At 52.4% G+C, this 27,963-nt stretch overlaps 4 protein-coding genes across 10 annotated transcripts; all 4 read left to right on the top strand.

Annotated features, from left to right (window-relative positions):
* The first annotated feature begins 30 nt into the window (after window positions 1–30).
* Window positions 31–13,245, top strand: Kif22 (kinesin family member 22). Its single transcript, XM_046454622.2, has 14 exons — window positions 31–187; window positions 5,405–5,600; window positions 7,257–7,384; window positions 7,471–7,625; window positions 7,813–8,022; window positions 8,105–8,335; window positions 8,456–8,609; window positions 8,714–8,849; window positions 10,548–10,716; window positions 11,288–11,456; window positions 11,809–11,876; window positions 12,591–12,803; window positions 12,895–12,954; window positions 13,098–13,245. The coding sequence occupies exons 1-14, from the start codon at window positions 130–132 to the stop codon at window positions 13,143–13,145; spliced, it is 1,995 nt and encodes a 664-aa protein (XP_046310578.1). The 5' UTR covers window positions 31–129; the 3' UTR covers window positions 13,146–13,245.
* A 696-nt stretch (window positions 13,246–13,941) lies between these two features.
* On the top strand, window positions 13,942–19,079 carry Maz (MYC associated zinc finger protein). 5 transcript variants are annotated; one of them, XM_046454728.2, is made up of 7 exons: window positions 13,942–14,041; window positions 14,682–14,768; window positions 14,846–15,696; window positions 16,098–16,161; window positions 16,439–16,610; window positions 17,421–17,645; window positions 17,966–18,103. In XM_046454728.2, the coding sequence occupies exons 1-6, from the start codon at window positions 14,006–14,008 to the stop codon at window positions 17,621–17,623; spliced, it is 1,413 nt and encodes a 470-aa protein (XP_046310684.1). In that variant the 5' UTR covers window positions 13,942–14,005; the 3' UTR covers window positions 17,624–17,645; window positions 17,966–18,103. The 5 variants fall into 5 exon arrangements, with proteins under 5 accessions (XP_046310684.1, XP_046310685.1, XP_046310686.1 ...); XM_046454729.2 differs by lacking the exon at window positions 17,421–17,645 and having other exon boundaries at window positions 13,944–14,041; window positions 17,966–19,079; XM_046454726.2 differs by lacking the exon at window positions 13,942–14,041 and having other exon boundaries at window positions 14,502–14,768.
* Window positions 19,080–20,215: 1,136 nt separating this feature from the next.
* Window positions 20,216–23,907, top strand: Prrt2 (proline rich transmembrane protein 2). Of its 3 annotated transcripts, XM_058582660.1 has the most exons (4): window positions 20,216–20,330; window positions 21,009–21,953; window positions 22,249–22,381; window positions 22,557–23,907. In XM_058582660.1, the coding sequence occupies exons 2-4, from the start codon at window positions 21,072–21,074 to the stop codon at window positions 22,565–22,567; spliced, it is 1,026 nt and encodes a 341-aa protein (XP_058438643.1). In that variant the 5' UTR covers window positions 20,216–20,330; window positions 21,009–21,071; the 3' UTR covers window positions 22,568–23,907. The 3 variants fall into 3 exon arrangements, with proteins under 3 accessions (XP_058438643.1, XP_046310680.1, XP_046310679.1); XM_046454724.2 differs by having other exon boundaries at window positions 22,249–23,907; XM_046454723.2 differs by having other exon boundaries at window positions 20,305–20,420; window positions 22,249–23,907.
* Window positions 23,908–24,079: 172 nt separating this feature from the next.
* On the top strand, window positions 24,080–26,903 carry Pagr1 (PAXIP1 associated glutamate rich protein 1). Its single transcript, XM_046454725.2, has 3 exons — window positions 24,080–24,925; window positions 25,132–25,214; window positions 26,517–26,903. The coding sequence occupies exons 1-3, from the start codon at window positions 24,447–24,449 to the stop codon at window positions 26,714–26,716; spliced, it is 762 nt and encodes a 253-aa protein (XP_046310681.1). The 5' UTR covers window positions 24,080–24,446; the 3' UTR covers window positions 26,717–26,903.
* Window positions 26,904–27,963: the final 1,060 nt, after the last annotated feature.

The raw sequence follows: 27,963 nt of genomic DNA, 5'->3' as shown, positions 1-27,963 counted from the left end.
AAGGCGGATTAGTTACTAACCACAGGCAGAGGCTTCCGGCAGCGAGTAGCCGTGATTGGTGGATCCTGGGAGAGGGGCGGGTCATCGGGCAATTCGAATGGGAGAGGCGGGCCCGAAGGAGGGAGTGGAATGGTTGCTGGGTCCTCCTTGCTGCTGAGGCGACGCGAGATGGCGGCGGCTACCTCAGGTATACAGACCCGACAAGGTCTGGGGCTTTATGGGGTAATGCGTCAAAGTCTGGCTTGGGCTCCCTGGATTGCCAGGAAGAGTCCTTGATGGCGCAGGGACCGGGAGAGAGAGAAGGCGGGAGTGGGGGTTGCGAGCGTCAGGCCCTGGTCCTCTCTGCTTCCTGCTTACGGCTCGGGTCAGTAGACTCAGGTTGAGACCCGACCTAGACCTAACTGCTTGGGTTTGAACCTGGAGCATTTTTCCTTTTTTGAGCTTCAACTTCTTTGTCTGAAAAATAGGAACAACGACCCCATCCTTGGGGGTTACTTGAGTAATCAAGGGAAAAGTGGCTAACGCTCTGATCGTAAGGACAAGAAGGAAGGGGTTGGTCGTCTGAGGAGAACGTTTCTGTGCAGGACATGGTGTTTGGGTGCAGAGAGATCCCTGGAGATGCAGGCGAGCTGGTTGAGGTTCGCACCAGGCTGCAGCTAGTTGTGAGTTAACAGCACAAAATGAGCCGAGATCACAGAAAAGGGAATTAAAAGACTGTTTCCTTTCCCTCTAATCCTGGAAGTGAATGCGGTTTTTGTTTTGTTTTTTGGGGGGACCGGGGATTGAACTCGGAGGTACTTGACTGCAGAGCCACATGCTAGCCCTATTTTGTATTTATTTAGAGAGCTGTTCAGCGCCTCACTTTTGTTGAGGCTGGCTTTGATCTCGCGATCCTCCTGTCGCAGCCTCCCAAGCTGCTGGGATTACAGGCGTGCACCACCGCGCCCAGCGTGAATGCTGTTTTAGGGTTGAAAGACTGTATACAAGTATTTGTTTACATGTTCCTCTCCTCTCTTCTGATCCGTGATTATGGTGGATACTAGAGCAAATTATTTGAGCTTCTTACAGTTTGTCAGGGAAGCAAAGGTATTTAGGAGAGTGTCTAACACAGGTTGCTGTTGCTGTGCTCCAGGCACAGTTGTAAGCATTTTATGGTGATGAACCATTTAATGCTCACACAGTGTTACTGTTTTTGTCCTTGTTTCTGACATGAGGAAACTGCAGCATAAGTGGGTTAAATGACTTGCTCAGAGTTAACAAAACTAGTAAGTGTGGGTGGGGTCTGAATTCACACTCAGGCAATTTGATTCTAGGGTCTCTGCCTCTAACCATTATGCCCAAGTACCTGCTGTTCCTGTCTGGGCAATACTTCCCTTCACCCTTCTTAAACCTATTGTGTCTGATACTTAATAGATATTAAAATACTTGAATTGCTTTTTCCCTAGAGAGCTTTCAGTCTGTTTCAGTAGTAACATGAACAGATGTACTATGACAGATATGTATAAACTGCTACAGATAGTGTGGAATCTGTAATAAACCCTTGGGTATTCTGTTCTGGGAGGGCTTCATTAAAGAGTTTAGTTTTGGGGGGGAGGGCAGTACTGGGGATAGAATCCAGGGCCTTGAACATGCTAAGTAAGTGCTCTACCACTGAGCTACATTTACAGCCTTTTTTGTTTTATTGGTTTTATTTTTTAATTTGTTTTTGAGGCAGGGTCTAAGCTGCCCAGGCTGGCTTCAAACCTGTAATCCTTCTGCCTCAGCCTCCTAAATATAAGGGATTACAGGTGCCCCACTAAAGATGTGATGTGATATTTGAAGTGAGTGTCAAAGGTTGAATAGTAGTTTGCTAAGTATTTATAAGAAAAGAGCACCAAGTATTATTTGTAATGTAAAGAAGGCCAAAGACATTCTTTTGGCTCAGTCTCCTCATGCATAAAGGAGAGAAGAGTTAAGTTGATGAAACTTGGGAATTGTAGGAGAGGAGAAAATTAAAAGAAGTACTAGCATCAACCAATCTCAGAGTTGTTTTTATGATGAGAGAGATTCTTGTACTGTAAGCAGTTCTTAACATGTGCCTCGCCTTCACCCCTAGATTGTGAGCTCTGGGGCAGGGATAGCAGTGAGACATTTTAATGATGAAAATGTGAAATGAACAAGCCAGATCATCCAATCTTAATTTCTTCAGCAAGTGCTCCCGAGAACCTATTCTGTGCCAGGCATCAGGAATAGAAAGGAGAGCAGGGGAAAACCCGACAGCTACATAGCAAAGAATTATCTAGCCCATAATGCCAATGATGAGAGACCGTGGTCTAGAGAGAGGATAAATATTTAAGAATGGCCAAGGAGTGAACTAAGAGGTAGTAAGAAAACCAGAGGAGTGGATGGCATGGTGAGAGAATAGTGTGTCTCCAAAGAATATTGAATACTGCTGGGCAGTCAGATCGGATTGGGACTGAAGGTGTCTACTGTATCTTGTGGTAGAGAGGTATTGGTGACACTGCTGAATAATAAGGGCAGAAGCAAGTTGAAGGGGTTGAAGTGTGAGTAGCAAGAACATATAATAATTATAATAATGACAGCTAACTTTTATTGAGTACTTGACTGCTAGGCACTTTGCTAAACATGTACATTTTTACTTTGAATCAATCTTATGTGGATAGTTACTGTTATTATTTTTATAAAGAGAAACTGAACTTTGGGGTGGTTAAGTAACCTTTCCAAGATGACACAGCTAATAGGTAGAACTTGCCTCTGACTCAAAGTCCCACAGGGATACAAAGATGGAAGGGACTGAGAAGGGATTCACATATAGACTTTGAAGTTAGACTTTCATTTGAAGCTGTTACTTGCTAGCTGTTGAACATGGGCAAATATATTAACCTCTCTATTCTGAGGTTTCCTTATTTGGAAAATGGGAATGGGGGATGAATATAAAATAAGACAACTGAGCTTTTTTTAAAAATTATTATTATTTTAGTTGTAGATTGACACAACTCCTTCCTCCCTCCCTCCCCTCCCCTCCCTCCCTCCCTCTGAGGATCAAACCCAGTGCCTCAAATGTGGGAGGCAAGCACTCTACCACTGAACTATAGCCCCAGCCTCAAAAACTGGTTTGTTTTTTTTTTTTTTTTTTTTTAATCAAGTACCAGATGTTGTTTTAAGCACTGTCATGAATTACTTTCTCCCCTAACAACCCATGAATAGGTATTTTTAATTTATTCTCATTATATGATTAAGGAAATTGAGGCACAGAAATGAAAAATTGTCTCCCTAGGTTATTCAATTTGTTGAACCCAGGCCATTGTACCTTGAATAATGAATCTCCTGACTACATGCTAATCACTGTACTGGCATTTTGCAATTATTCCTTTAAATTCTCATAAAATCCTTACACCCCCCACCTCTGTTTTCTTGTTAGTTTTCTTAATGGTATTGGTGATTGAGCTCAGGAGTACTCTACCACTGAGCTATATCCCCAGCTGTTTTTATTTTGAGACAGAGTCTCACCAAGTTTCACCAGGCTATCCTCAAGTTTGTGATCTTCTTGTCTCAGTCTTCTGAGTAGCTGGGATTATAGGCATATGCCACTGCGCCTGACCAGAACTAGAATTTAAACACAGCTGTCTGACCAAAATCTATACTCTTCCTCATTGTAGACTTGACTTCTTCTTATATGGATCACTGAGCTTCCCTAAGTGTATCTTTTCTTTCTCTATTCTCTCAAAAAAATCACACAGGAGGCTATTGCACACATTTTTGACAAGACAGCAAAGCTCTTTGCACCTCAATTTTGTATCTGCACACATGCAATTGAAGGTTTTTACCTGTTGCCTCTCGACTTTCAGGATTGCCACAAGGAACAAACGAGGACTAGATAGCCAAGTGCTTTGTGAACCATGCAGTGGAAACAGAGTTACTGACCCCATTTGTCAGATGAAGAAACAGAAGGCTAGTTTTTCAAACAGGCCATCTACTTATGGGCATGCCTTACTTATGTATAAAATTTTTTCCAGGGGTAATGATGACTGCATACACCAACCATTCTTTTGCCTTCTTAGGGGCCTCTGGCTCTGGGCAACCAGCTGCTACCACCAGGAAGGAAGAGAAATTCAGAATTGACAAGAGCTTTCCATGGTAGTACATAAAAAGGAGGCAATATGGCATCCTTGTTAAAAACAGAATTTTGGGAGTGAAGAGATCTAGGTTTGAATTCTGCTACTAGCTATCAGCTTTACTATTCTATCCTCCAACATAAAATAGAGTAATACCCTCTTCAGATTTGTCACTGTGTTTTCTAATGATAAAAATAATTCATAATTGCTATTTTTTCCTCAAATAACTTAGATTTAATCATCAGAAGCAAGTGATGAAAAGCTTATGAGAGAGAAGAATTAATATCAGTACCTTTTTCAGACTAAACTAGGACAGAAGGGGACTAGGGGCTGCTCTTCAACCTGATTCCTTCCAAAGAAAGACATTCACAATGTTGTTTTGTTTTTTTTTTAAATGTCAGTGATACAGCATTACAGAAGTAAGTACCATTAAAAAAAAAATAAATAAACCCACATAATCATCCACCAGGAGAAAACCTCTATTAATAGTTTAGGGAGACATGTGAGTATATTATAACCTCAGATAAGAAATAGAGACCCAGATGGATGCAGTGTCACACGCCTGTAATCCTAGCAGCTGGAGAGGTTAAGGCAGGAGGATTTCAAGTTCAAGGCCAGCCTCAGCAACTTACTGAGACCTGTCTCAAAAGATAAAAAGGGCTGGGGATATAGCTCAACGATAATGTACCTCTGGGTTAAATCCTCAATACCATAAAAAAAAAAATTACAGAGAACTTAAAACTGTTTTTAGGTGGGCTCAGATGTCAAATTTGTTTGTTTCTTTTTTTCTTCTTCTTTTTAAATTTTCAATTACTGGAGGTACTGAGCTATATCCCCAGCCTGGATATTAAGTGTTTTATTCTTTAGAACAACCCTGTGAAGTACTAGTCTACTACACCTTGACAATTCAACATTAGCCCCAACAGCAAGAGTGCCTAGGAATTTCTTAAGAAATGTAAAATCTCAGGTTTGATCCCCAGCACCTCAGAAAAAAAGAAAAAGAAATGCAAAATCTCAGGCATCACCTTATGGACTGAAGCCAAATTTGAATTTTAACAAGGAAATATGGGTTATTTATATACACAGTATAGTTTGAGAAGCCTCTGCACCTCAGTGAACTTGTAGAGAGGGCAGGAACTGGGCCTGAGCTTGTGGGGGTGGGGGGCACCCACAGCACAACCAAGCATGGAAAGAGTTTTCCTCTAAGTGAGCTGTGGTCCCCAGCAAAGTTGGTCTCTGTTTCCTCTGTGTTACCACCATACTTTATGTTTATACCTTCTCTTCTCCAGGAGCTGGTCGCTGTCGGCTAAGCAAGATGGGGTCTGGCCGGCGCCCACCTCCAGCTCGAGTAAGGGTGGCTGTGCGGCTGCGGCCATTTGTGGATGGAACATCTGGAACAAGTGAATCCCCCTGTGTGCGAGGCATAGATAGCTGCTCTCTTGAGGTTGCCAACTGGAGGAACTACCAAGAGACTCTAAAATACCAGTAAGGTTCAGGCTACTCCTCCTTCCTCTCCTAGGCCTGATCATATCACTTTCCTAGTCAGTTTCTTAGATCTGTCTCCCCAGGATCCTGCTCCCTCCTCAGCACAGCTTTGTTCTCTAAACCTTTATTTGTTTATTCAGGAAATGTTCATGGATGCACATGCTAACAGGGAAAGACTCTGGGGGAAAGACTGGAGGGTGAATCTGACATATATTACTATTCATTCTTATAGGGGAAACTGGCACAAATGGAGGAAGAAATAGCAAAGGGGAGCAGGGGATCCTTGAGTAGGGTTTGGGGGATATGAGGATATGAGAATATAGGCCAACCAAGGTACAGCTGGGCAGTATCAGAGAGGATCACGCAGATTTGGGAAATGGAACTCATAAAGGCAACTACTTGAAAATTCCATTGGGGATTCAAAGTTCAAACTCCTTGGCCTGTAGGGGTGGTAAGCCTATAGGTCAAATCTGACAAGGAGTCTTTATGTAAAGTTTTATCACTTATTTACATATTGTCCTAGTTGCTTTGGACAACAGTCACAGAGTTAAGTAGTTGTCAAAGGAACCACATGGCCTGTTGAGAGCCACAGCCGAAGGGGCCCCAGCAAACTTCCAGCTGCCAGCAAACTTCCAGCTGCTGGCAGCTGGAAGTTTGCTGGGGCCCCTTCGGCTGTGGCTCTCAACAATGGCCCATAAAGTCTGAAATATTTATTGTCTGGCTCTTTACAGAAGTTTGCTGTCTCCTATTCTAGGCCCTTAATAATTTGGCTTAAGTTTCTTTACAGGCATATCCTGTCAATATGTACTAAATGTAAGTAGTCTAAGCCATAGCCTCTCTGCCAGGGCAAGTAAATGAGCTGCAGGTGTGTGTTCAGTCAATTCCTAAACAGCATCCTCTTAAGTACCCCTACAAATACTATTCTATATGTGCTGCCATATGAAACAGATGGGAAGCTGAGCCCTTTCACATCATGTCTTGTCTATGTGCTACTCTTTATACTTAAATTTATTTATTTATTTTTGTACCAGGGTTTAGACCCAAGAGTGTTCAACCACTGAGCCATATCCCCATCCCTTTAAAAATTTTTTTTTTTTTTTTTTTGGTGGTGGTGGTGGTGCTGGGGATTGAACTTAGAACCTCATGCATGCTAGGCTACTACTGAGCTACATACCCAGCTCCAATTTTTTAAAATTTTGGGACATGGTCTTACCAGATTGCTTACAGCCCTGTTAAGTTGCTGAGGCTGACTTTGAAACTGTGGTCTCCTGCCTTAGCTTCCCAAGCTGCTGGGATTACAAACCTGTGCCACTATGCCCGGCAAATTTCTTTCTCTTCTGGCAAAATCTTCCTTCAGTAGAATTAATTAACTCCCAGTATGATTTTTGTTTTCTGTTTCATAGCAAAGTATGGGTATTTGTCTATCCCACTAGATTGCAAAATCCCAAGAGTAGCAACATCAGATTTATTTCAGTTTTTCTAACCCAATACAAAGACTGGGAAACAGGAGCTCTTCAGTGGATGCTTTTAAGGTCTTTGAGCTAAAAAAAAAAAAAAAAAAAAGGGACAGATTTTCTTTTTAATCTAAAATCAGTATGCTCTGATTCTGGGTGTTATCAGAACACCCTGTTAAAACTTCTTTCTTCCTGCCTACAGATTTGATGCCTTCTATGGGGAGAAGAGCTCTCAGCAGGACATCTATGCAGGCTCAGTGCAGCCCATCCTGAGGCACTTGCTAGAAGGACAGAATGCCAGTGTGCTTGCCTATGGACCTACTGGGGCAGGTGAGGGAGCCAGAGGGGAACAGCTGTGGGACAGAAAGGGCTAAGGAAACAGGGAAACCTCTTAGCTTCCTCCACTCTTTCCCCAGGGAAGACTCACACAATGCTGGGTAGCCCAGAGCTACCTGGAGTGATTCCCCGGGCTCTCGTGGACCTCCTACAGATGACAAGGGAGGAAGGTGCTGAGGGCCGGCCATGGGCCCTCTCTGTTACTATGTCCTACTTAGAGATCTACCAGGAAAAGGTGAGGCTTGTCGCTGATTGGGGAGGGAAGAAACAAAGAGCCAAGACAGGGTTCTAGAATGTGAAGCTCTACTCTGGTCAGAGTAGCAGATTACATAACTTTGAGAATCCACCAGAGAAAAGGAGACTGGTCCCCAAGAAATAAGCAGCCTATGCATGGAGAATTGGCCCTACCTATTACTCCTCAGGTATTAGACCTCTTGGACCCTGCATCAGGAGACCTGGTGATCCGAGAAGACTGTAGAGGAAACATCCTGATTCCAGGCCTCACACAGAAACCCATCACTAGCTTTGCTGATTTTGAGCGGCACTTCCTGCCAGCCAGTAGAAATCGGACTGTAGGAGCCACCCGTCTCAACCAGCGTTCTTCCCGCAGTCATGCCGTGCTCCTGGTTAAGGTGAGAGCCATTGACAAAGGGGAGGCCCTGGGAAGCTCTGGAAGCCTGAGCTAAGCTTACTGCCCTTACTCTTCCCCTTCAGGTGGATCAGAGGGAACGTTTGGCCCCATTTCGGCAGCGGGAGGGAAAACTCTATCTGATTGATTTGGCTGGCTCAGAGGACAACCGGCGCACAGGCAACCAGGGTCTACGGCTCAAAGAGAGTGGAGCCATCAACACCTCCCTGTTTGTACTGGGCAAGGTGGTGGATGCGCTGAACCAGGGCCTTCCTCGTGTACCCTACCGGGACAGCAAGCTTACTCGCCTGTTGCAGGTCAGGCCCAGAAGGGACCAGGAAAGGAGGTTCTTAGGCCTGCTGGGGTTTGGGGGAATAGTAGTAAAGGAACGGGAAGGCTAAGATTCTGACCCATCTACTCTAATCCCCATCTGTCAGGACTCTCTGGGTGGCTCTGCCCACAGCATACTCATTGCCAACATTGCCCCTGAGAGACGCTTCTACCTAGATACAGTCTCTGCACTCAACTTTGCTGCTAGGTCCAAGGAGGTCATCAACCGGCCTTTCACCAATGAGAGCCTACAGCTTCATGGTGAGGACTAGAGGATGCAAGAGTGGAAAGGCCAGGTCTGGACAAGTAGGGAAGTTTGCTGAAGCCACACTTCACCCCTCTTACACCTTGCCCCAATCTTTTAGTCTTGGCACCTGTTAAGCCGTCTCAGAAAGAACTGCTAGGCCCATCAGAGGTGAAGCAAGCCCAAGGTTCTGAGGAAGAGGAGATTAGAAGCCCTGAGCCCACAGTAGCTCCAGTCTCTGCCTCCCAGAAACTCAGGTGAGAAGTGATGCCCTTGGATGTACCCCCATTCCTGCTGGGTCTCAGCTGCAGAATAGCAGTGGGTTTATCTTGTCAGATCCTTGAGCAAAGATAGCTGTGAACTTGTTCCTCTCCCAGTGAATTCACACAAAATCATACTCTGTTGAAATACTGAAGTGCTCAGATCAGTCTATTCTTGGCGCCACTGCCTTGGGAACTACAGAAGCCTCTTTCTTGGGCTTATGGCCCCCTCCCTTTCCATTTTCCAGTCCCTTTACATGACTGCAGCAAAACTTCAAATTTGGGGGCAACTGTTTGAAGGATGAGCAGTTTTACTTTTTGTTCAAGAATAATCAATGAGATTTTTCAGGTTCAGAGAATGAGAGCAAAGCAAAGGAGATAAGATGAAGACAGATGCCTGAGACTTCTCAGTCTGTGTGTTAGGGGCAAGCCTCTCCAGAACTCTCTAGGGAACTAGTTGCTATCTACCCTCCCCATTTCTGATTGTCCTATCTCATGCCCAATATATACCAATTCTGAGATCACTTCTGTTCAGTGGCCTTGGATTCTCTCTGACACTTAACCTTTCCTGATCCCAAGGAGCCACTTTGTCTCATTTTGACCCCTAGCCCAAATAGAGCCTCTCTATGTAAGTGCTAAGACTACTGAACAGAGGTGACCTAAGAATGCCAAGGATCACTGCACACCTCAGGGAGCAGTTATAGTTGAGGAAGATGCTACACACAAAAGGTGCTTGCTTATTCACAGTCCCATCTCTCAATCTTGTCTTTCCCAAGCTATATGTTAGCATTTCCCTCCCCTATGTGCATAGACTTAGAGAAACTTACACAAGTGTATTATATGAACAGGAAGGTTGTCTCCCAAATAGATACTCTGGTAAGGGGAGGCTCAGAGATGTAGCACATCATAGTCAGACCTGAGGTCTCACTTTTCAAAAGGGGTAAGTAAGATGGGAAAGTTAGCGTATGATGCCAGGTATGTAGTACAGAGAGTAAGCTGCTTGTTCTGTGAAAGCAAAGAAGGAAGAAATAACTTTTAGCGTTTGCCCCCATGTATTGTGATCCTCATCTTCTAAGGCATTTGCACATTAAGAACAGGATATAGTCTCTGTCCTTGATGAGCTAGTTCTTAGTGTAGTAAAGAAGATGAACAATCAATCTGAACATCATAGGAAAGGCAGCATCAGACTAACTTTGAAAGATAACTCAGGTCAGAAGTGACAGATGAGGAGTGATATTCCAGGCAGAAATGAGTGATAGACATCTCTGTGCTCAGCCAGGACTGAAGATAGGCCTTTCCTGCTTCCCACATGATAAAGGCTTGGCATTTGAGGTTTTTAGGGGCTCTTATAGCCCTGCTAAAGATGACTTCCGCCTGAGTCCTTGCTGTCACCTATTATGATCTCTTTACTTATTAGACAGCGCGCCTCCAGGGCAGGGCACTGTCATAGATCTCTAATACCTGGCACTCAAGTGTTCATTAAATGATTGTTCTTAACTGACATCTCTTCGAGGTTACTTTGCCTAATGAAAACATTATAGTCAGGCTGGATGACTTGTTCAGGATTGTCTAGCAACTAAACATCGGGGTTCTGGAATCACAGATACACCAAATTAAGCCACAAGAAGAATCTTGTTGCTGGAAAAAGTAATGAGAAAGGCGGGAGAATGGGGAATAACTTCTTTGACTGCTCAGCCCCCTGCAGAAGCTAAGCAGCATGGATCCAGCCATGCTGGAACGCCTCCTGAGCCTGGACCGCCTGCTGGGTTCCCACGGGACCCAAGGGACCCCTCTGCTGAATACCCCAAAGCGGGAGCGGATGGTGCTCATTAAGACAGTGGAGGAGAAGGACTTGGAGATTGAGGTAAGTTTTTAATGTGTGTGATAATAATAATGTGTGTGTGTGTGTGTTTTAATAATTATTTTCTAAGCCTTTATTTTTATGTGGTGCCTCACACATGCTAGGCAAGCATTCTACCACTGAGCCACAACCCTAGCCCTGGGCTAGGGTTTTTAATGGCCTTGAGAAGTGATCCCAGGATCTCCAGACAGGGCAGGACACTCAGGCTAGACTAGAGTCCAGTTTTCACTCTCAACTGAAAGTTCTTAGACTTCTGCTTGAATATCCTTAATATGATTGAACTTTGAAAAAAACAACTTTGATGAGATGTGAGGAGGTAAGAGGAAAATATTCCAAAGAGATTTTACATTGTATTTCCTAAAACCCAGCTCACATTAAGTGAGGACCCTATTTGAACAGTCTTCCCTTCAGTATTTACAGTCTTGTTCCACCTCTGGATCATTTGAAAGCCATTAATTATTTTAGGCCCAGTTGTCTCCTGGTAGCTTCTTCTTTTCGATTTCTGCCTCCTCTTCCTAATCTGCTGCTCTGGGGTGGGGTCTGGTTCATATCTTTTCCTGAACCTTTCCAATAGAGGCTTAAGATGAAGCAAAAAGAACTGGAGGCCAAGGTGCTGGCTCAGGAGGCCTCAGACGCAAAGGAGAAGGAGAACTGCTCTCTCACAATGCTCCGACCCCTTCCCCGTCGCACAGTCACAACAGCAAAACCCCTGAAAAAGGCTGTGGTGATGCCCCTACAACTCAGTAAGTTGGATCTAGGGGCCAGATAACTGCAATCCCATAAGGAAGGAGTAGCCACCATGTCATTCATGTCTTTCCAGCATATACTGGCCTCAGGGAGGGCTGGGGAGGATCTGAAGCAGTGCTGGGTGCTTTGCCTTCAGGTGTTTAGTACATTGGGTTGAGAGGTTAGTGTGATAATATAAGACTAACTGAGGTTACTTTCCAATACAGAAATAAGGTCATGTGGTAACCCAACAAATGGTTAACCAGGGTGGAAGAGAACTGGGCAATCAGATGGGAGAACCTGGTGGCTTCCAGCAGAGGGGGGGAAGTGGCCTCTGCCCTGATTCCAATTCACAATTCCTATTTTCAGTTCAGGAACAGGCAGCATCCCCAAGTGCTGAGATCCATGTCCTAAAGAAGAAAGGCCAGAAGAGAAAGGTGAGACTAGCTGGAGGTTTAGGATGCACATCAAATCTAACAGAGGTAAAGGGGAGTGAGCTGTAGGGGGCAGAGCACTGGCCTTGAAATTATACATCCTGGCTGATACCTTCCAGCTTGTTTACCCTGTGTGTGGTGATGGTACCTGTTAAGGCAGTTAAGAGTGAAATGCAACAATGTTGATGTCCCTATCATATTGGTTGACAGGTGGCAGGTTTTTTTCCTTCTGAATGGTTCCCTCCCTCATTCAGCTGCTGATTATGTGTAGCCTTGCTCCTGCCCTCTACATACTTAAGAGCCCACTTACAGGAATATGACCTAAGGTCGCAAGAAACTCAAACACACACAAGCTCCTGTGCCCAAAATGAAACACCACTAGAACTACCCACAAACAGAGAGGACTATGAGCAGGTGTTTATTTATGGCTTTCTCCCATGCATTCTTCCAGCAGTAAAGGAAAGATCATTCTTGCTTTGTGCTTTACATTCACTAATTTCATTGGATCACCAGAATTCTGAGAAAGGTGCTGGTATCACCATTCTTAAAAATTGACTAAAATAAGAAGTAGATTAGGGAAGGATTTTTGGTCAGACACTTGACTGGAGAGAAGAGGCTGGAGAGGGCGGGGAGGTAGCTGCTGCTAGGCTCCTAGTCTTGGCAGAGTCCAAAGCGCTTTGCTGCTGTTTCTGTCACTCACCTCCCCTTGCCTCATAGCTGGAGTCCTTGGATGCCTCAGAGACCCAGGAGAAGGCTGAGGACTGCTGGGAGCTACAGATCAGCCCAGAGCTGCTGGCCCATGGGCGCCAAAAAATACTTGATCTGCTGAACGAAGGCTCAGCTCGGGATCTGCGCAGCCTGCAGCGCATTGGCCAGAAGAAGGCCCAGCTCATCGTGGGCTGGAGGGAGCTCCATGGCCCCTTTACTCAGGTAACAACCCTGGGTGGGCAGCCGGGTTGGGGGTGGGGCAAGGTGGGCAGTGGCTCCCAGGCCTCTTTCGCCATCGCTATTGCCCTGCCAGGTGGAGGACCTGGAACGCGTGGAGGGCATCTCCGGGAAACAGATGGAGTCGTTCCTGAAGGTAATCTGGCATGCGTGGACACACACACACACACACACACACACACACACACACACACACGCGCGCGCGCGCGCGCGCTCTCCCTGGCCTCTGCTCTGCCCCTAGGCGCTAACGTTGCTGTCCCCTTCTTTCCTGTGTTGCAGGCGAACATCCTGGGCCTGGCCGCCGGCCAGCGCTGTGGTCCCTCCTGACAGCCAACTCCTCACGCTGCCTTTTATATATATATATATATATATATAATTTTAAGTCCTTGTATCACCGCGTGTTGTAAATACAGCTTTTCCTCCCGTGCTTCAGCCTGGTTTTTTGGGGGGAGGGGGGCTGAGGTATAATTGCCCTTGGGGTCGGACGGGAGCGGTGCCGGCAAACTTCTTTGGACGCCATCTTCAGGAAGCCACGAACCAGGACGGGCTTGTAAATAAACCGCTGGAATGAGGAGGGGAGTGGACGGTGGCCGAAAAGAAACAAAAAGCTTAAGCGAAAGCCGGAGGATGCCGACCGTTAGACGGGCGCGCGCCTAAGTTGGCTCCGCCCCATCCGTACCCCGGCGCGCGCTCCCCTGTTCTCCCGCTCAGCAACGACAGCGGTGCTGTGTGCGCGTGCGCGCGAAATAACGGCCGCTGGCGGAGGGAGGCGGGGGGGGGGTGGAATCGTTGAAGGGGGGTAAGAGAAGCCGCCCTGTCTCCCGCGCGCCCACCACCTGCACCATCGTCAGCCAATCAGCAGCCGTCTCAGGGGTCTCGCGCTTGGGGCGACTTGGGCTGCCGGGTGGCTCCCCCGTCCCTCCTCCCGCCAGAGTCCCTCCCGAGCCTCCCCCCTCCCGCTGGCCTCGCGCGCGCTCGCGCTCGCGCCCGCTCCAGCCTCTTGTGTGTCCTCGCGCCCCCCGCCCGCCCTCCCCGCGCGCAGTGTGCTCCGCTCCCCCCACCCTTCTCCTCCTCCCCCCTCCCGCCCGCCCCGCGCGCCTCCTCCCCAGGTTCCCCCTCCCCCACTGCCGCCTCCTCCTCCTCCCGCCCCAGGGTGAGCGCGAGCCACCTCCCTCCCTCCCTTCGCCATGGATCCCAGCAACTGGAGCAGCTTCATCTTCCAGGTAACAACCCCCTCCCCCCGCCCCCCCGCCCCCTTCCCACACCCCCTCCTGCCCGCCCTCCCTCCCGTCCCACCCCCCCTCCGCGCGCCCGGTGCGCGCGCAGCTGTCCCCCTCCCTCCCTCGCGCCCTCCCCCGCCCTCCCCGAGGCGCCGGCTGGGCGCGCGCGCGGCGGGGGCCGAGGCTGCTCCCTCGCTCCCCCCACCCCGCCCCGCCAGGCTCCAACCGCCGCCGCCGCCGCCGCCGCCGCCGCCGGGCCCCCGCCCCCGGCCCCGGCCCCCGGCCCCGCGGGGCCTCCCGCCCCCACCCAGGGGGCGTCGCCGCCGCCGTCGCCGCCGCGCTCCGCGGCCCGCAAGGCGCCCTCCTTCCCTCCCTCCCTCCCGCCGGCCGGGGTGCGCGGGCGGCGGGGCGGCCCGCGGGCCATGCGTTCGGCGCGGCCCAGCCCGGCCGGCCGGGGGCGGCGCCCCGAGCCCGGGCCCCGCGCGGCCCGCGCCCCCGGCCCCCGCTGAGCCCCGGGGGCCCCACCGTGGCCGAGGCCATGTTCCCCGTGTTCCCTTGCACGCTGCTGGCCCCCCCCTTCCCCGTGCTGGGCCTGGACTCCCGGGGGGTGGGCGGCCTCATGAACTCCTTCCCGCCACCTCAGGGTCACGCCCAGAACCCCCTGCAGGTCGGGGCTGAGCTCCAGTCCCGCTTCTTTGCCTCCCAGGGCTGCGCCCAGAGTCCATTCCAGGTGAGTAGGGGCCGGCCGTGGCGGGCCGGGAGGGCGCCGACTCGCGGCCGCGGCCCACACGGTCCTTGTCTCTGCAGGCCGCGCCGGCGCCCCCACCCACGCCCCAGGCCCCGGCGGCCGAGCCCCTCCAGGTGGACTTGCTCCCGGTCCTTGCCGCCGCCCAGGAATCCGCAGCGGCTGCTGCGGCCGCCGCGGCTGCCGCCGCCGCCGTGGTTACTGCACCCCCGGCCCCCGCCGCCGCCTCCACAGTGGACACAGCGGCCCTGAAGCAGCCCCCGGCGCCCCCTCCGCCACCCCCGCCTGTGTCGGCGCCCGCCGCCGAGGCCGCGCCCCCCGCCTCTGCCGCCACCATCGCCGCAGCGGCGGCCACCGCTGTCGTCTCCCCAACCTCGACGGTCGCCGTGGCCCCTGTTGCGTCTGCCTTGGAGAAGAAGACAAAGAGCAAGGGGCCCTACATCTGCGCCTTGTGCGCCAAAGAGTTCAAGAACGGCTACAATCTCCGGAGGCACGAAGCCATCCACACCGGAGCCAAGGCCGGCCGGGTCCCCTCGGGTGCTATGAAGATGCCCACCATGGTGCCCCTGAGCCTCCTGAGCGTGCCCCAGCTGAGCGGAGCCGGCGGGGGAGGGGGAGAAGCGGGTGCCGGCGGCGGCACGGCTGCAGTGGCCACCGGTGGCGTAGTGACCACGACCGCCTCGGGAAAGCGCATCCGGAAGAACCACGCCTGCGAGATGTGCGGCAAGGCCTTCCGCGACGTCTACCACCTGAACCGACACAAGCTGTCGCACTCGGACGAGAAGCCCTACCAGTGCCCGGTGTGCCAGCAGCGCTTCAAGCGCAAGGACCGCATGAGTTACCACGTGCGCTCACATGACGGCGCTGTGCACAAGCCCTACAACTGCTCCCACTGTGGCAAGAGCTTCTCCCGGTGTGCAGGGGCCACGGTCGCCCACTAGGCCGGTGGGGAGGGAGGGACGCCTACAGAGGTGGCCAGGCCTTGGCTGGCGGGGAGGGAAGCGGCTCCGAGGATGGGGAAGGGGAGCCACTCCCAGGGAGGAGGGAGGAAAGCCTCTCCTGGTTACCAGGGAGCAGGGGGTGGTACTTTGCAAAGGAGGTGGGTCTTTGGGTGGAAGGATAGCTTCGCGTGGGAGGAGGAGGAGGAAGCCGGGTTGGATGGGAGGGATTTCCTGCTTGTGTAGGACCATGAGTCTTTGGGAGAAAACGCAGGGACTTTTAAACAGCCTGCAATGGGCAGCTAGGCAAGACTTGAGGCAGCACCTCCCAATCTCAGGGCCTCGGCCCTAACCCCCGACCCGAACATATCCCCAGGCCGGATCACCTCAACAGTCACGTCAGACAAGTGCACTCCACAGAGCGGCCCTTCAAATGTGAGGTAGGAAGCCCGCCTCCTCCTGTCCTGGTTTTCATGATTTTGAGCCTCATTGTAGTTGTCTGAGTTCAGCCTCTCAGACCCCCTTTTTCTCTCTCTTCTTTTTGCCTTTTCACTCCATTTTCTCATTTCTTCCTCAAGGCCTCGTCATCACACTCCCATTTCCTACAGATCAAAGATCCCCAAGGCTCTGATCCCTTTAACCTCTTGCTCCCTTCTCCCTACTCCCCGAAACTTTAACTCTCCTGTGACACCCCCCACGCCCCTCCCCCCTCCCCAGAAATGTGAGGCAGCTTTTGCTACGAAGGATCGACTCCGGGCGCACACAGTACGACACGAGGAGAAGGTGCCATGTCATGTGTGTGGCAAGATGCTGAGCTCGGCTTATATTTCGGACCACATGAAGGTGCACAGCCAGGGCCCTCACCATGTCTGTGAGCTCTGCAACAAAGGTATATGCTCTGGGATGTCAAGAGGGCCAGGGAAAAAGGGGAGGCACAAAGCTGGTGGCTCTTCCACAGATGTGGGTTAAAGGTGCTGTAGCCAAGAGCTCGTGGCATCTAGAGCCCTTTGGGAGGCAAACCAAGCAGCATTGGGAACAACTGAACATTGCTAAATTCTGAGAAGCCATAGCTGGAAGAGACGATGTACCAGAAAGATTCAACCTCCTGGGTGTGTGGGGGAAGAATTGGAAGTGGGACATGGCTGCTTTGGGAAAGAATTAGTCAAGAGAGCCAGTCCCCATGGGTCAGAAGGCAAGGTTCAGCCATGTAGCCACAAGTTCTTGTCTCCAGCTCCTGGGCAAATGAAGTACACTGGCAGGGGTTTAACAAGCACACATCCTGGCCCAGTAGCAGAAAAAGTTTCTTTTAAATGCACTTAACTCAGTAACTGGGCTGAGACTGTGGGACACTGGAGGGAAGGGACACAGCCGTCTTTCCTGAGAGTCAACCCTTAAAGTAGCTAGGAATCAGTGTCCTATTGTCCCTGGAGAGATCTCCCAGCCATGAAGAAAGAATGAGCTTTGTGCTTTCCAAGACTGAGAAGTAGGCACCACTCAAATCAGGCCCCTGGTTCAGGGAGGGGCCTTGCCTGTGCCCCACCAGCCCCAGCAGAGTAGTTGGCCCCAGGCTACCAAGGATGTGGTGGGAGGAGGACAGGGCCATCTGAGAAGGGCGTCCCCAGCCTAGGAGAACAGCCCCGTCTCTGGGGTCTCCATCTGGCTGACCCCCCACCCCCCATCCCAATCCACCCCCCCATAGGCTTCACCACAGCAGCATACCTGCGCATCCACGCGGTGAAGGACCATGGGCTCCAGGCCCCGCGGGCTGACCGCATCCTGTGCAAGCTGTGCAGCGTGCACTGCAAGACCCCTGCCCAGCTGGCCGGCCACATGCAGACCCATCTGGGGGGGGCCGCCCCCCCTATCCCGGGAGATGCCCCCCAGCCACAGCCCACCTGCTGAGGGGGACCCCCGCACCCACCAGGCAAGGCGTGGGGCATGGCTGGGGGGGCGGGATGGGGTGTGTGGGACAAGAGGGCTCAAAGGGCCCTATAGGGGATCTCAGGAAGGCTAGGGATGCCAATCTATCACTCAGGTTAGGGAGACTCCAGGGCCAGGGAGGGCCCTTCAGGAGAACTGCTCTGTCTGGGTAAGGAGTCAGGCCAAAACCTCTGGGGACCAGATAGGAAGTGACCAACGGCTGTGTCCCAGGGGAAGTAGTCTGGAAAAACAGAGTCTGGGTTGAGGGGTATGGCTCTTGCCATTCAGGTCGCGCTGTGATCCTTGGTATTTCTCACTGTGCAGGTACTGGTGAGGTTTGTCCAATGGCGGCGGCGGCGGCGGCAGCAGCGGCGGCAGCAGCGGCGGCAGCAGCAGTGGCAGCCCCTCCCACAGCTGTGGGCTCCCTCTCTGGGCCCGAGGGGGTGCCAGTGAGCTCTCAGCCACTTCCCTCCCAGCCCTGGTGAGCTCCAAGTTGGTGGGGGGAGAAGGGAGAGCAGAGAAAAGCCCCTTGGTACAATCTCCTCTCCCCCTCTCTTCCCACCAACTCTCTTTACTCCCTCACCAACCAAGGAGCCTCCAGAAGGAAAGGAGGGAGAAATGTGTTCTTAGGGGAATTCACTAGATTTAACGATTTGTTTCTCCTGCTCCTCTCTTCTCCCTACCAGAGCTGACCCCTATACACACCTGTTCCCTTGGTTGTGTTGAAGTCCCCTGGACAGTGGGCAGGGGTGGCAGGGGACAGGAGCAGCCACTGCCCTCACCCCCTCTCCTCTCTGTAATCCCCTGCCCTGCCCTCCCAGGGATTTGTGAGCCTTTTCCCTCCGTGGTCCTTGCTCTCCTCCTTCCAGTCCTCTCCCTTCTGTCTGCTGCCCCTCCCTGGGGAGTTGGTGCTTTTTTTTTTCTTTCTTTCTTTTTTCTTTTGTTTTGTTTTCCAGGGGGAGGGAGGAGAGGAAGGAGGGGAGTCAAAGATTCTGTCCCAGAGAAGGAGAAAGTTGAGATTAGAGAAGGGGCAGAAGCAGGGAAGGCAGAAGTTCATTAGGTAGGGTTGTTGGGGGTTAGTCCCTAAACGTCATCCTACTTGAAAATCTGTGGGGGTGGGGAAAGTCAAAGGGGGCAAAAGAAGGAGCCACTAGCGCCAGAGGCAGAACAGGAGATGGAATCTGAGGGGCCCAGGGTAAATAAGGGGAACCAGGGACTAGAGGTGCTTCCTGGGGGCAGGGGGAATGCAACCAGTGTCTCCCCCTTCCCTCTTCCACCCCAGCTCCTGCCCTGGTCTTTTCTTTTCATCCCTCTTCCCCATGACAGAAGCTGTGGCCCTGGCCATGTCATCGTGTTCCTGTGTCCCCTGCATGTTCCTCACCCTCCACCCCCCTCCTTTTGCGCGGACCCTATTACAATAAATTTTAAATAAAACCTGGTTCTGGCTCTGGGTTCAATGAATTTCCTTCACTAAGCCCCTTGTCCTTACTTCCTAGGGGGTGGTTCTTGTGCCTGGTATCAGTCCCAACCTTGCTTTGCTGTATATAGCTCTGTGCTCTGGCTCCTCCTTCCCCAAGGACAGCCCTCGGGGTGGCAGCACAGATTTAGGGTGTGGCCAAAGCTCCAATGGATGTGGAGAGCAAGTTCTAGGGCTCCCAGGTTTCTGGGGAAATAATCTGGACAGGTCCAGAATAACCACTAAAGGTTTGAAGAGGCCCAGGTTAGGCATCCAAACAGCTATTGAACATAAACACTGCTCTCCCTTGGTTGTACTCATTGCCAGCTGCTCAGGACCCTGGACAAATACCTGCACACCCTTAACCCTGAAAAGCCATCATGGGTAATGTAGGTGCAGAAAGGTTGAGGGGGCCCTGGGGCCAGGAGCAGGAAGATTCAGAATAACTGCACTCCACCTGCAGGATCTCCGCATCATCCGCATCAGCGCCCTGCATTTGCGGTGGATCCTCAGTCCTAGCCCCTCCTGCTCCAAGCTGTCCCTGCAGGCTCTATTGGAATTCCCTTTCCTTGCCTAGCTCCGTCCTTTCCAAGAACCCTTTCCTGAGCCTTCCAATCTTCCAATATCCATTTTCTGCTGCTCCTTCCCTGGGGATAGGAAGATTTACTGTTCTGCAGTCTCCCTTCTCTTGAAACCCCACCCTGCTTTTCTGCAGCCTCCCCAAATTTTGCCCCATCTCCCTTGCCCTCTTTCTGCTGTAGGGGTGCCTCCACCCATTCCTGCCTGCCTCATTAGTCCCGTCTCTCCTCGCAGACCCCCGGTCTCTGCCAGGACCCCCGGTGACCGTTGGCGGGAGGGGCCGAGGACTTAGGAAGGGGGCGTCCCGCCGGGAGGCGCGCGTGGGAAGGGGCAGGGAGGGGTCGCGAGTGGTCCCTGGGTCTGTTGCCTTGGTAACGCAGGGCCTGGCACGCGAGGCTCCCTTGGGCTGGCCGGGAGGGGCCGGAGGCGTGCAAGGGGCGGGGGCGGGCGCGCGGCGGCAGTGGAGCGCAGGGGAGGGGACCAGAGAAGAGGGGACGAGCAAACGCGAGGAGAGAGGAGGGGAGACCCGCCGCCTCCCTCCTTCCTAAGCTGACTTGCTCCCTCCCGGGCTGCGGCTGCTGCAGCGGCGGCGGCGGCGGCGGCGGCGGCGGCAGCGGCGGTGGCGGCGGGAGCAGTCTGAAGGCCGGCGTCGAGGTGAGACTGGGACGGACTGAAGCTGCGGGTAGGAGTGGACCTACAGACGGCCTGATTGCACGGGAATGCGGGCGCCGGGCGAGCTGGAAGGTGGTGCTGGGTGCCCCGCGCCATGGGGAGGAGGAGGTGCCAGCCCGCGGAGGGCGAGAAAATCCCTAAGAGGGGCTCAAAAGCAACTCAGGAGATGCCCAGGTCCCCTAGGAAAAGGCAGGGGCGTCTGCGCCCCAAACGCGCAGCAAGAATACCGGCACCGCCTGGGCGTCCAGGGAGGAGAGAAGGATGCCGAGGGAGTGGAATGTGTGTGTGTCAGATCCCCTGCCCAATCTGCCTGTCGGAGTTTCCCGGTGGCGGCTGCACAGTTTGTTGATTTGGGGGTGCTGGGGTATCTGCTGGGATGTGAGAGACTGGATTCTGTTGGGCAGACCAAAGATGAGACCCTGAGGAGAGTCCTGTTTATAAAAGTAATTTTCTTCCACCGGTGCCCATGCAGGAAGCTTTGAGTAGAGCACTTCTCCCCCAGGGATGTCCCACCCCAAAACAAAGGAAACCCCAACTTTTCTTCTTCATCCCAGAGACAGCACAAGGCTGGCCTTGAGACAGGAGCCTGGCCCTCTTGGGTCTGCAGTGCTGACAGCCCCACTTCTCTCCTCACACCAAGCCTGTCTCCTCCTCTTGCAGGGTTTGCTACTGTCTGCTGTTCCCTCCTTCCCACAGGGGTTCTCTCCCCTCTCCCATCTCAAGATGGCAGCCAGCAGCTCTGAGATGAAGGGGGTCGAGGATTGTCCGGAGACCCAGGGAGAAGGGCCTGGCCATTCTGAAGCTGGAACTGGCCCTCTCCAGGCCCTAGCAGAGGTCCCAGACCAGCCAGAGGCCCCACAGCCAGGCCCAGACACCACTGCAGCCCCTGTGGACTCAGGGCCTGATGCTGGGCTGGCTCCAGAAACTACAGACACCCCAGCTGGGGCCCCAGAAACAGCTCAGGCCACAGACCTTAGCTTAAGCCCAGGAGGGGACTCAAAAGCCAACTCCATCCCTGAAGAGGCATGCAAAGAGCCAGCATCCAAACCAGAAATGAACAAAGAAGCCACTGCAGACCAGGGGTCTGAGCAGGAGTCTGGAGCCCCTCCCAAGCCAGCCTCAGAGCCTGCTTCCCAGCTAGACTCCCAGTCAGACCCTCAGCCAACTTCCCAGCCCACCCCCAAACCAGCCCTTCAAATAGAGCCCCCTACCCAGGAGGACCCCACCCCTGAGGTCCTGACAGAAAGTGTAGGGGAAAAGCAAGAGAATGGGGCAGTGATCCCTTTACAGGCTGGGGATGGGGAAGAGGGCCCAGCACCCCAGCCTCACTCTTCACCCTCAACAAAAACGCCCCCAGCCAATGGGGCTCCCCCCCGTGTGCTGCAGCAGCTGGTTGAGGAGGACAGAATAGGAAGGGCCCATAGTGGGCATCCAGGATCTCCCCGAGGTAGCCTAAGCCGCCACCCCAGCTCCCAGTTGGCAGGTCCTGGGGTGGAGGGAGGTGAAGGCACCCAGAAACCTCGTGACTACATCATCCTTGCCATCCTGTCCTGCTTCTGCCCCATGTGGCCTGTCAACATCGTGGCCTTCGCTTATGCCGTCATGGTGAGCCCCAGGATAAACCACACTTTCCCTACCCTTTCTGCATGGTTCCCACTGCCCCACTTATACAGCCTTTGCTGGTCCTGCCCAGGATCTAACTTTCTGAGCCACCACTGCCCTACCCCTTCGGTGGGAGGAATATGGAGACATATGTCACACAGCCTCACTGACCTGTGCCCTCTTCCCCCTTCCTCCCGTAACCTCATGGGGCTGGCCTCTGGACGACTCACCTGATCCCTGCTGGGCTGGCTTCTCCTGACCTGGGCCATGGTACCTCCACCCCACACCCTAACCCCAGTCCCGGAACAGTCTGCAGCAGGGGGACGTGGATGGGGCCCAGCGTCTGGGCCGTGTGGCCAAGCTCTTAAGCATCGTGGCGCTGGTGGGGGGGGTCCTCATCATCATCGCCTCCTGCGTCATCAACTTGGGCGGTGAGTGGGGGTCAGGGACACGCAGGGGAGGAGTGGAAGGGTTGGCAAGGGCAGCTTTACTAACCCCTGCCCCTGCTCTCTCCTGTCTGTCCTCCCTACTTCTCCTTTGTCTCTCCTTGTCTCCCCTTTCTCCCTGACCCTGTCTCTGTCTCTCCCTCCCTCTCCTCTCCCACAGTGTATAAGTGAGGGGCTCTGCCCTGCATTCCAAGACTTTTCTTCCTGTTGGGAGCTGCCTTGGGCCCATCCCTCCCTTGGGGGGAGCCCAACTGATGGCCCTGGCCCCCATCCCTAGGGACCAAGGGAGCCTGAGCGGCCTTGTTTACAGCTTCTCTCCTGTTCCTGCATCCTGCCAGGCTCCTCTGCCAACCGTAGGCCTCCCTCTTCCCTGCACTGTTTCCAACCTCCCTGCACTTCTGCCTGTGGATAGCCCCTCCAGCCTCTTGGCCTCCCTAACCCTGCACTTCTGGAAACCTTCCTACTTCTGGAAGCCTCCCTGAACATCTCCCAAACTCTCTGAGCTCTCAGCTTCCCTGCATCTCTTCCCACCTCCCTGCACTTCTCCCAGCCTTCTGAATTCTCTGAACCTCATCTTCGTCTTCCTTCTCCTGACTTTCATTGTCTTGGCATCTAACCCCATTCCTTTTCTCCATTCCTTTATCATCTTCCCTCCCCTTTTTACATCACCCACCCCCTTCCTCTTTCTGCCTCCTCATCTTCCCTTAGCATCCTTTCCTCCACCCTCCTGCCATCATTTATTCTGCAAGAGCTCCAGCACTTAGATCAGGCTGGGGGAAAGGGAGCAGTATTGGGAGGGGGCTACCTAGCCTGGGGCTCCGACTGTTCTCTGCTGGGACCACCCAGGCTCAGACCACCCCCTCACCGGGCGCCTTTTGGGTCGCAGAGCTGCAAGCCAGGCCCCATCTGGGGACTTGTGCAATGGTGGAAGCAATTCTGAACACAGCGAAGTAGGGAGAGGCGCGGTGGTAGAGGAGTCAGCCAGGGTTGACCGGCCCACCTGAGTCTTTTAACCTCAGCCCACGAGCTTCTTCCTTGAAGGTGTAAGGGCTCGGGCCACTTGCGTGCTTTGTAAGGAAAGAATTAAAAAAAAAAAAAAATAGGACCAAAGCTCTCAGCAGCCCAGAGCGAGGGAGGGGCGGGTGACTTCTATAATTGTTTTCCAAGAGGACGAGGGAGGTTGGTTGCACGCGACAGCCACTGAGGAGGCAGGGAGCCAGCTACGACGAGGTTCAGAGTTGGCGGGTTTTTTGTTTTCTTAAAAAAAAAAAAAAAAAAAAAGTCTGGGGGAAAAAACCCTAAAACTCCTTTAAGAAAAATATATCAAACTGATTCTCCCTTTTTGTATGCTGAATGCTGCATGAGTCTGAAACACCAATAAACGGAGACTGCATGAGACTCGCCTCCAGTCTCTGTTGGTCCCTGCGTTCGTCTGCCGGTCCAGAGCACTGCCTCCCGGCAGAACCCAAAAGATGGTATACGCATGCGCCGGCGTGGTGGCCATCTTTACTGTGGGCCAAAGCCTGTTATGCCAGAGGCCTACCTGCGCATGTGCAAACCTTCCCTTGCCTTCCTATCCCAAGTAGCTTTGACTAGAGCGGAGCCTCCCGCGCCATTTCTATGCGCCTGCGTACTGTGACTCTGCGCAGCCCGGGAGGCGGGTCTTAGCTCCAGGTGCGTACCGCGGCTGAGTCGACGCGGCCCCCAACTGCGAGGTCCGGCGAGAGGGTGCGGAGTCCACTTGTGGAGAGGAGTGATATGAAGGCGAGACTAGTGGCTCCGCCCCTCTCTGACTCGGAAATTGGATTCTGCGGGTCCTCGGGACCGTCAGAGTGCCGGATCTCGATCCTTGGGGTGGGACCCTACCTTGCAGGGGTCTGAGCGCCCCCTCCTGGGGATAGGCGCTCTGGCCACTTAGAATACTGTTGGAGCCTGATTGGTTGAAGAGAGATTTTCCTAAAACCCTGGGGATCCCAGTCACTTGGGGCGGGAGGACCTGGTTTGGTACTCCAGCGTTTCCTATATTGTTAGGCCCCTTCCCTAGTGGCTTATGTCCCTTGCCCGGGGTCATGGAGACATTGCGTCCACCACGGCGGCGCCTCTGTCTGAAGAAGGGGAAGTGACTTCCGGCCTCCAGGCTCTGGCCGTGGAGGATACCGGAGGTCCCTCTGTCTTGGCCAATAAGGCCGAGGAAGAGGGGGAAGGAGGACAGGAGGAGGCCGAGCATGCCGGGCCCGGGACTGAGGAGGCAACTGAAGTACCCAGCGCCGAGGGGGAGGAGCGTGTCGAGGGAGAATCCGAGGACTGGTGCGTGCCCTGCAGCGATGAGGAGGTGGAGCTGCCCGAGGACGGACAGCCCTGGATGCCCCCGCCCTCTGAAATCCAGCGGCTCTATGAGTTGCTGGCTGTCCAAGGTACCTTGGAGCTTCAAGCGGAGATCCTGCCCCGACGGCCCCCTACACCCGAAGCCCAGAGTGAAGAGGAGAGATCTGATGAGGAGCCGGAGGCCAAGGAAGAAGAAGAGGAAAAGTGAGAGCACAATCTTACACCTTGTCACTGGGACTGCTCTCCTGATGCCAGGAGAAAATAGGGAGGGGAAAAAAAAGTGGGACCCAGGAGCTTAGAAAGTGGAGGAAGGGAACAGGAAAGGAAGAGCCGCCGACAGGTTGGGGGAAAAACGTGTGGGTGTTTGGGAGGACTACTCTTACCCTTCATTCTTTGTCCACCTGTCCCAGACCTCACATGCCTACAGAATTTGACTTCGATGATGAGCCAATGACACCAAAGGACTCCTTGATTGACCGGAGACGCACCCCAGGTACAAGAGGGAAAAGTTTGGGGAGGAGGTGAAGGGCCTCTCCTCTCAGTTACATCAAAAATGACTCCCCTGAAGAGGCCTTTGCTGGGTGCCTCAATTGTCATACAACTTGTAGCTGCTCCAGTGAGCTTAGGTTAATCTCATTCTCTCTCTCTCTCTCTCTCTCTCTCTCTCTCTCTCTCTCTCTTTCTTGTAATGGGCATTCACTGAGTCACATCCCAGCCCTTTTTATTCTGATACAGGATCTCACCAACTTGCTTAGGGCCTCACCAAGTTTTTGAGTCTGACCTCAAACTTGTGAACCTCCTGCCTCAACCTCCTGAGTCCCTAGGACTACAGGCGTGCTCCACCATACCTGTCCTTGTCTTATTTTGATAGACTATTACAGATAGTTGTATTATGTTTCCCGTTCCTTTTATCCTCTCTTCAAAAGTCCAAGTCCTGTTCATTATTATCTAGCGCCACATCCCTGTACTACTGTGTAAATTACTTAATCTGACCCAATTTCCCACCTCCTTGACATTCTAGAATGTACTCTTGAGTCATTCTTTTTTTTTGGTGGGGGAGGGGGTAACAGGGATTGAACTCAGGGGCACTTGACCACTGAGCCACATCCCCAGCCCTATTTTGTATTTTATTTAGAGACAGTATTTCATTGAGTTGCTTAGCACCTCACTTTTGCTGAGGCTGGCTTTGAATTTGAGGTCCTCCTGTCTCAGCCTCCTGAGCCTCCTGGATTACACGCATGCACCACCTCGCCTGGCTCTTGAGTCATTCTTGATTTCTCTTTTTCTTACCTGAACATTCAAGCCAGCAGCAAGTACCACCAGCTCTGCTCCACAACGTTTCCAAGTCTATCTGCTAATGTCTGCCTTCAGCTCCATACCTTCATCCATGCCACTATCTCCCTTGCCACATAGTTACAGTAGCTCTTAACTTACCTCCCTGCTTCCAGTCTCAGCATCAGAGTGGTCCTTTTAAAACAGAATTCATGTCACTTTTCTGCTTAACATCTCCAGGGATTCCATTGCAAGGGTTGGGGGGAGAGCATCCGAGATTCCCCCTACCATCTCTGAACAAACTTTTCTTCCTGCCCCAAGGCCATCACGCTTGCTCATCACGTTAGTGGTGCCTTCTCTTAACTCAAGACTTTCATTGCTGTGCCCCTCTCCCCATTTATGGTCCAGTTTCCTTAGAATCCCCATGCTGAGGCCTGGAAACCTGGGTATTAAGGAAGCTCCCCAAGTGATGAGTAAGATCCACTCCCTCAATTTCTTCAACATTTCCTACCTTCCTCTTTAGGAAGTTCAGCCCGGAGCCAAAAAAGGGAGGCCCGCCTGGACAAGGTCCTCTCAGACATGAAGCGACACAAGAAGCTGGAGGAGCAGATTCTTCGTACTGGGAGGGACCTCTTCAGCTTGGACTCAGAGGACCCCAGCCCAGCCAGCCCCCCACTCCGGTCATCAGGGAGTAGTCTCTTCCCTCGACAGCGGAAATACTGACTGTTGTTTCTACTGCCTCTAGAATGCAGAGACTGTATCTGCTAGGGCCTGAGTCCTCTTTTCCTAACTTTCCTAACCCAGGATGCTGGGAAACTTGGGAAAAAGAACCCCAAGCTCCCAACACAGCACCTTGCAGTGTAATGCCAGATTCGTGGGACCCCAATAGACCTCCAGGAGCCGAATCCAATGCAATCACACAAGAGTCTTTATTGCAAGCTCGAGCCTGGACTTATAACCGTTTCCGGCGCAGTGGTCCCAGGGAGTGAGTTCAGTGAGATTTTATAGGTTTTGAGGGGATACTCTATGCTTCACAACATCACACAGCAAATCATTCCATATCGCTGAAAAATCAAACAACAGCTCTTAATATTGATTAGCACATTCACTGGCGGGAACAAGTTAGGTAGGGGTGATTGGTTAGTACTGGGGGGGGGTTCCTTTGAACTGATTGGTTTAGGCCACGAGGGGTGTACCTGCTAAACTACATGGTTTCCCAACATGTTATCAACCACCATAAACTACTGGTGGGGGGGTTCATCTGGCATCCCAGGTATTTTCCCTGACTCATGCTGACTGGAAGTCCTTAGGGGGTTGCTATGGGTCCTCACCTAGCTTAACTGAGTCAGGGACACCTGGCACCACAGATTTCTCCTGTTATTTGTACACAAACAACTCAGCAGGGTGGGTATGTGCCTAGGAGTGCTCTGTGGGTTTTTCCAAGGACAAGGGTCACGTCCCCTTCCTTAGGACAGGCTTTGAGGTAGAAGCTGCTGTTATTTATTTATTTTCAAAAATGGAGTCACATCAGTTTTTCAGCAGGAAAGAGGGTGTGTGTGTGTGTGTGTGTGTGTGTGTGTGTATGTGTGCCCGTGTGGGCGCGCATGCATGTGTGTATATTGGGTTGAATGTCTATTTGGAAACTTGGGTGAAATTTTCTGAATCTAAAATAAAATATGCAAACTTACCTTCTCTCGAGGGGGCTGCAGCTAGAGCCCAAACAGTTGGCCACACTTGAGCAGAAAGGTAGAATCTTATTCACCCAGATTGGACAATGAAAGCCACATGCGGTAGAGGAGAACTCAGTCACCATCTGCCCTCCTATCTCGGGCCTTCTGATCCTCCTAGTCTCATTCCAGTGCCGCCAGCTGGCTCTAAGGCAGAAATTCCTGTGTGGAATGAACTATGGTGCGACGAGCTGTAGCCAAAGTAGCTCCAAGGAGAAAATGAGCCCCTTGGCAGGGGCCCTT

The sequence above is a fragment of the Marmota monax genome, unplaced genomic scaffold (genome assembly GCF_021218885.2).
Source record: "Marmota monax isolate L192 unplaced genomic scaffold, Marmota_monax_Labrador192_F-V1.1 WCK01_AAM20220418_F8-fsc00086, whole genome shotgun sequence".
Taxonomy (NCBI): Eukaryota; Metazoa; Chordata; class Mammalia; order Rodentia; family Sciuridae; genus Marmota; species Marmota monax.
Note: the sequence above shows the minus strand (reverse complement) of the source record. Positions and strands in the feature narration are given on the sequence as shown.

Bases quoted from the DNA above. Each gene is read 5' to 3' on its own strand.
- Kif22 (XM_046454622.2), top strand. From the start codon at position 130: ATGGTTGCTGGGTCCTCCTTGCTGCTGAGGCGACGCGAGATGGCGGCG. The intron at 8,336-8,455 runs GTCAGGCCCAGA...CCCATCTGTCAG, and splicing joins AGCTTACTCGCCTGTTGCAG to GACTCTCTGGGTGGCTCTGC. The intron at 11,877-12,590 runs GTGAGACTAGCT...CTTGCCTCATAG, and splicing joins AGAAAGGCCAGAAGAGAAAG to CTGGAGTCCTTGGATGCCTC.
- Maz (XM_046454726.2), top strand. From the start codon at position 14,577: ATGTTCCCCGTGTTCCCTTGCACGCTGCTGGCCCCCCCCTTCCCCGTG. The intron at 15,697-16,097 runs GTGTGCAGGGGC...ACATATCCCCAG, and splicing joins TGTGGCAAGAGCTTCTCCCG to GCCGGATCACCTCAACAGTC. The intron at 16,162-16,438 runs GTAGGAAGCCCG...CCCCCTCCCCAG, and splicing joins AGCGGCCCTTCAAATGTGAG to AAATGTGAGGCAGCTTTTGC.
- Prrt2 (XM_046454724.2), top strand. From the start codon at position 21,072: ATGGCAGCCAGCAGCTCTGAGATGAAGGGGGTCGAGGATTGTCCGGAG. The intron at 21,954-22,248 runs GTGAGCCCCAGG...CCCTAACCCCAG, and splicing joins CCTTCGCTTATGCCGTCATG to TCCCGGAACAGTCTGCAGCA.
- Pagr1 (XM_046454725.2), top strand. From the start codon at position 24,447: ATGTCCCTTGCCCGGGGTCATGGAGACATTGCGTCCACCACGGCGGCG. The intron at 24,926-25,131 runs GTGAGAGCACAA...CACCTGTCCCAG, and splicing joins AAGGAAGAAGAAGAGGAAAA to ACCTCACATGCCTACAGAAT. The intron at 25,215-26,516 runs GTACAAGAGGGA...CTTCCTCTTTAG, and splicing joins TGACCGGAGACGCACCCCAG to GAAGTTCAGCCCGGAGCCAA.